Source organism: Oncorhynchus mykiss, chromosome 3, assembly GCF_013265735.2.
Source record: "Oncorhynchus mykiss isolate Arlee chromosome 3, USDA_OmykA_1.1, whole genome shotgun sequence".
Lineage (NCBI taxonomy): Eukaryota > Metazoa > Chordata > Actinopteri > Salmoniformes > Salmonidae > Oncorhynchus > Oncorhynchus mykiss.
In genome coordinates this window covers 17,481,204-17,487,376 of record NC_048567.1, presented here as the reverse complement: position 1 = coordinate 17,487,376, position 6,173 = coordinate 17,481,204, and the positions used below count along the sequence as shown (strand labels likewise).

General features: G+C 39.1%; 1 protein-coding gene across 1 annotated transcript in view; it reads right to left on the bottom strand.

The window, feature by feature from the left end:
* The window catches only part of LOC110503753 (cyclin-dependent kinase 14), a 233,248-nt gene extending 230,079 nt beyond the window's left edge, over positions 1-3,169 (bottom strand). Inside the window, exon 1 of the mRNA XM_036970578.1 lies at positions 2,700-3,169. Coding sequence (XP_036826473.1) covers positions 2,700-2,793 — 94 coding nt within the window. The 5' untranslated portion in view covers positions 2,794-3,169. The remainder of the gene's footprint in view (positions 1-2,699) is intronic.
* Between the last annotated feature and the right edge of the window lie 3,004 nt (positions 3,170-6,173).

Genomic DNA, 6,173 nt, shown 5'->3' with positions numbered 1-6,173 from the left:
CTGAAGAAAACACAGCAGGATCATTACAACTGCAGTGAATGGGGACTTGAGTCAATACACAAGACTCTGTAGCATTGTTATTTAGTTTGAACACTCCTTCACATACATATAAGTCTGACATATTGAACATTTCCAAAACGGAACTAAACATGGACCCGTATTCTAGAACATAAATATAAGATACTGTAAATGATATCATCTGTCTACAAGTTACTGTGTTATACCATGGTAAGGAGGAGCATAGAAAAGAAAGAATGGCCTACATCAACTACATGCATTTCTGATCATCAAGGAAAGAACTGTGTGGGAGTCGTACAACATAAAGGGAGACAAACAGGGAGACCGTTTTTGCCCAACTTCACATCGAAAGTAAAGAAGAAAAAACAAATACTCTCACATTTCAGAAACCCAAATCAGCCCATAACTTCTACTGCTTTCCTTTATATCCTACATGAAACACATCCCCCTTGAAGCTACAACTAAACTAACCCCCTTAAATCACTCAGGCTACATTTGCATTCCATGCTTATGGGATGAATGTGAATTTGTAAGCAGAGGAACAAGCTAAAATAAAAATGCATGCCATTCCCTTTCCAAACGAAGGCAACAAATGCTGCAACGTTTCATCCATGTGGGATATATATATTCATTATTCAACAGTAAAGCAAGTTATTATTTATGGTGACAAAGTAACATATAAAGGTTACATAAAACTTGTTTTATATATATTGACATATACAGTAGGCCAGGGTTCGGCGGTCCATGGGTGATTTTATATTTTTGAATAAAATTGTACTTTTTTTTATTTATTATTGTTATTATTGTTGGACATAAAAAGAGTGATTTTAATTTGGGAAATCGGTTCCAAAGTATTCCCACACAAAATACAGAGATATACAGTGTATGCGACCGTGTACAAATGTAAGCAAGGTTTGAAATTCTTATGTTTTAGTCAATTTGCAGTCTACAAATGATTTGTAATTATGTTCCGGGCCCCTGACCATCTGCTCAAGAAAAAATCAGCCCGTAGCTGAATCTAGATGATCCCTGAAGTAGGCCAACAGTCTCATCCCAGCTAACCTCAGCTAAGGTCAGAAGTCTGCATTGTCATAGCGATGTACTGTAAATACACAGTAACTAACAGTCAAAAGACCAGCATAGAGTTGTGAGTTTACAGATCCTACTGTACATGAGCTTAGCACAGTTAGCAATTGACATGCAGGGTGGAAAAAATGGAGGAAAAAAAATTCTAAGTGACCCCAAACTTTTGAACAGTAGTGTAGGTTAAAGAATTAAGGTTAGGGTTAAAGGAAGGGTTAACTAGAAGGGTTAAGGTTAGTATTAGGGTTATGGGGAAGGGTTAGCTAACATGCTAAGTAGTTGCAAAGTAGCTAGACCTTTCCACCCCGACCAAACACCCTACATTCATTTTTTTTGTTGCCATAAGTAACAATCTGTCTTATGTAATCATACCAAAGGTAACATATTGTACTAATTTGAGAGTCCAAAATGTTCAATTACTATGTTACGTCTAGTCTATGAGACCAGGCTGAACTATGATGTGACATTGAGTGTGAGCGTATTATTAGGACATGTATGGAAATAATCATATTGACTGGTATATAGTAAGGACATAGCATCATGACTTGGTTAACAAGAAGCCCAACTTCTCTAACTAAGCTGTAATGCTCTTTGTTAAACCGTCCGTGAAACACAGACAGACAGTGAGTGATCAATCAATGCCTATATAGTGCAGTGCACCACGTTGATGCGCTGATGCAGATATCAGCAGCAACAGTGACCAATATGGACAAGGACAATATATGCAGCAGAAAAGTCAATGCCGACCTTTTTTTCATGCGGCCTCATATTGGTAAATGTTTCCTCGTCTTGTTGCATCTGAGCCGTTAATTTGGGGGGAGATAATATATAGCAGTCGTCTACATACGGAGTGATTAGTGGTGAGCCTTTAATGCACCAAACCGTATAGACCAACACCGGGATGAGAGAGAAGAGAGAGGAGAGAGAGAGAGAGTAAGAGAGAGAGAGAGAGAGAGAGAGAGAGAGAGAGAGAGAGAGAGAGAGAGAGAGAGAGACACACACAGAGAGAGACAGAGAGAGACAGAGAGAGACACAGAGAGAGAGAGAGAGAGAGAGAGAGATATATATAGAGAGAGAGAGAGAGAGAGAGAGATGCAGTGTGTGTACCTGCTTAGATGCCTGAGTTTACGCACGCGGGCCATTTGGATAGCAAGCTTCTTCCAGTTGTACAAGAAGCACATCGGCAATTACCTGATGTTTTATATGGCAGTAATGATAACACTCAATATTAACTAGCCATTTACAATATTCACATAGCTAATATCATATTAGTATTTAGAATGCAATCTGGTTAATATAATTTACGGTCACAGTGTAACAATGTGTTGAATGGCAGCAACACAATGACAGTTATTGCCATAATGCATCATCGTAATGTTGTAAAAGTGATTGCCACCAGTGTGAAACCACCGCAGTTTTTTTGTGTAAAGCTTTTTGTAATAGTGAAATTCCGCTATCGTCCCAACTAGCTGGGGTGGACATTATTAGAATAATGTAGTTCCCTAGGCTACAGCAGCACGGTTTTCCATAACCGTTAGTACTGCGATAGGCTATGCATTGTTTCACTATAACCGCTACAGTAGGGGTAGGCTACTCACCTATGCGACTGAAGCTCTCTGACAAAGTTCTTCGCAACTTTTTCATTTTGCCGATTTTTTCAGCAGGTTGCGAAGCTGGCATCAGGTCACACATCTTGATGGTTGGACTGCAGCAGACAGTGATCTTCACAAAACTGGAGAGGAGCGCAGAGTTCAAACTCCGTTCTACTACGATGTGAAGAAACAGGAAACGTTTATGCTAACGCTTTTGTTTTCAAAAACACATTGGTGTACTCTTCTCAGGTTTTCTTTGTATCCAACTACATTTCTAAAGTCGGAATTTGCCACAAGATGCCGAGTATGAAGCTGTAAAATAAAACATGCGCTGGCTGATATTCTCTGTTCTCTCTCTGAAACTGAACGGGTTGTTGAGTTCTTTCTTTCTCCCAGTCTCTCTCTCACTCACTCTCTGCTCTGCTCCCCTGCAATCTGGTTGTCATTTTTGGGATTCTCTCTCTCCGGTTTGCGAGAGGGAAGAAAAAAACATACTCCAGCAGAATTACAAACCCCGCCCAGGATACGCAACGATTGGCCTACTAAGAACATGGGATTCTGTGATTTGTCAATGATCTATCAATCATGCTTTTCTGCCGCTCGAATACAAAAAAACATAAAAAATTCTTTGCGCAGGGTTCATAGCCCAGGGAGTCCGCTGTTCAGATAAAAGTAACTCACAAAAAGTGAAAGTGTGATGGCCTACAATACTGTGGCATTTAGCCTACCACAATTAGTTTGGCTATTGTTGATTTATCAAAAATATCTCTTAGCCAATGATGCAAATAACCTAATAATAACAGTAATATCAAATAGGATCAGGAATGTCTTCCAAATATCCTTTGTTTAAAAATATTATTGGATTATTTGATGATTTCATTGTAGTGTTGGGTGGTGTGAAGGGATGTTTGGGAAGTAGGCCTAGCCCAAGTAGGAAACCGTTGGAATCTATTGAAACTTTATGCAAAAAATGTTTTTGTCACAGGCTCTAATGCTTTCTGAGAGGTGTCGAACTTGATATTAGGCCTATAATTTCTCTTAATTTTCATTACCAAAGGACATGATGAGTCAGAGGGCATTACCAGTCTGCCACATATGCGCATTAAGCCATTTGGCATCTCCAAATGATTGGTTACACATGGAGTCATACATTTATTGGATTAAGCAAACGCACAGATGCCAGTTTACATTTGATATATTTCTGCGTCAACTCCAAAGACAACTGTTTTCCCCACCTAATTTCCCTTGGTGGTGCAAATCTCCACCGAGAACCTTGATTACCGAGGACCTGGAGAATTAAACATGAAACAAAGCTGAGTTCAAACGGCCAATTATGTCAGCGAATGGGAGTGTATAACAGCTGTATTCTGAGTGTATAACAGCTGTATTCTCTGATATGTCTGATGGCAGTATCAAGCACCTGTTTTGAGCCCCATCTGTTTAGCTAACAAACAAAATATATATATATATATACCATACTGTTCAAAAGTTTGGGGTCACTTAGAAATGTCCTTTTTGGCGAAGGAAAAGCTATTTTTTGTCCATTAAAATAACATAGGGACACATACATTGGAACACAGGAGTGATGGTTGGTGATAATGGGCCTCGGTATGCTTATGTAGATATTTAATTAAAACATCTGCCGTTTCCAGCTACAGTAGTCATTTACAACATTAACAATGTCTACACTGTATTTATGATCAATTTGATGTTATTTTAATGGACCAAAAAAGTGACCCCAAACTTTTGAATGGTAGTGTATAGACAGTACCATTCAAAAGCTTGGGCACACCTACTCAATGAAGGGTTTTTCTTAACCTTTTATTATTTTTTACATCAAAACTATGAAATAACAAATATGGAATCATGTTGTAACCAAACAAGTGTTAAACAAATCAAAACATATTTTAGTTCATAGATTCTTAAAACTAGCCACCCTTTGCCTTGATGACAGCTTTGCACACTGTTGGCATTCTCTCAAAGAGCTTCATGAGGTAGCCACCTGGAATGCATTTCAACTAACAGGTGTGCCATCTTAAAAATTAATCCGTGTAATTTCTTTCCTTCTTAATGCGTTTGAGCCAATCGGTTGTGTTGTGACAAGGTAGGAGTGGTATACAGAAGATTGCCCTTTTTGGTAAAAGACCAAGTCCATATTATGGCAAGAACAGCTCAAATAAGCAAAGTGAAACAACAGTCCATTACTTTAAGACATGAAGGTCAGTCAATGTGGAACATTTCAAGTACTTTAACATTTCTTCAAGTGCAGTCGCAAAAACCATCAAGCACTATGATGAAACTGGCTCTCATGAGGACCACCACAGGAAAGGAAGACCCAGAGTTACCTCTGCTGAAGAGGATAAGTTCATTAGAGTTTATTGCACCTCAGATTGCAGCCCAAATAAATGCTTCACAGAGATCAAGTAACAGTCAGATCTCAACATCAACTGTTCAGAGGAGACTACGTGAATCAGGCCTTTATGGTCAAATTGTTGCAAAGAAACCACTACTAAAGGACATCAATAAGAAGAGACTTGCAAGAAACACGAGCAATGGACATTAGACCGGTGGAAATCTGTCCTTTGGTCTGATGTGTCCAAATTGGAGATTTTTGGTTCCAACTTCTGTGTCTTTGTGAGACGCAGAGTAGGTGAACGGATTATCTCCACATGTGTGGTTCCCACCGTGAAGCATGGAGAAGGAGGTGGGATGGTGTGGGGGTGCCTTGCTGGTGACTGTCAGTGATTTATTTAGAATTCAAGGCACACTTAACCAGCATGGCTATCACAACATTCTGCAGCATTACGCCATCCCCTTTGTTTGCTCTTAGTGGGACTATAATTTGTTTTTCAACAGGACAATGACCCAAAACACTCCTCCAGGCTGTGTAAGGGCTATTTAGCCAAGGAGAGTGATGGAGTGCTGCATCAGATGACCAGGCCTCGACAATCACCCAACCTCAATCCAATTGAGATGGTTTGGGATGAGTTGGACCAGAGAGTGAAGGAAAAGCAGCCAACAGGTGCTCAGCATATGTGGGAACTCCTTCAAGCATTCCTCATGACGCTGTTTGATAGAATGTCAAGAGTGTGCAAAGCTGTCATCTTGGCAAAGGGTGGGTACAATGAAAAATCTAAAATCTAAAATATATTTAGATTTATTTATCAGTTTTTTGGTTACTACATGATTCCATATGTGTTATTTCATAGCTTCTATGTCTTCACTTTTATTCTACAATGTAGAAAATAGTAAAAATAAAGAAAAACCCTTCATTGCGTGTCCAAACCTTTGACTGATACTGTAATATATAATTTTTAGTTATTTTGGCTATAATTGTTGTCACATATTAGTTTGCAAACAATGTAAAAAAAAATTATATTGAGTTACTAAAGCTGCATACAAACATGGTCTCTTTTTTGCTTTCTTGAGTAAGGCAGCTCCAAAATGCAGGTGCTTCAGCCTAGCTCAGTGCTTTCTGTG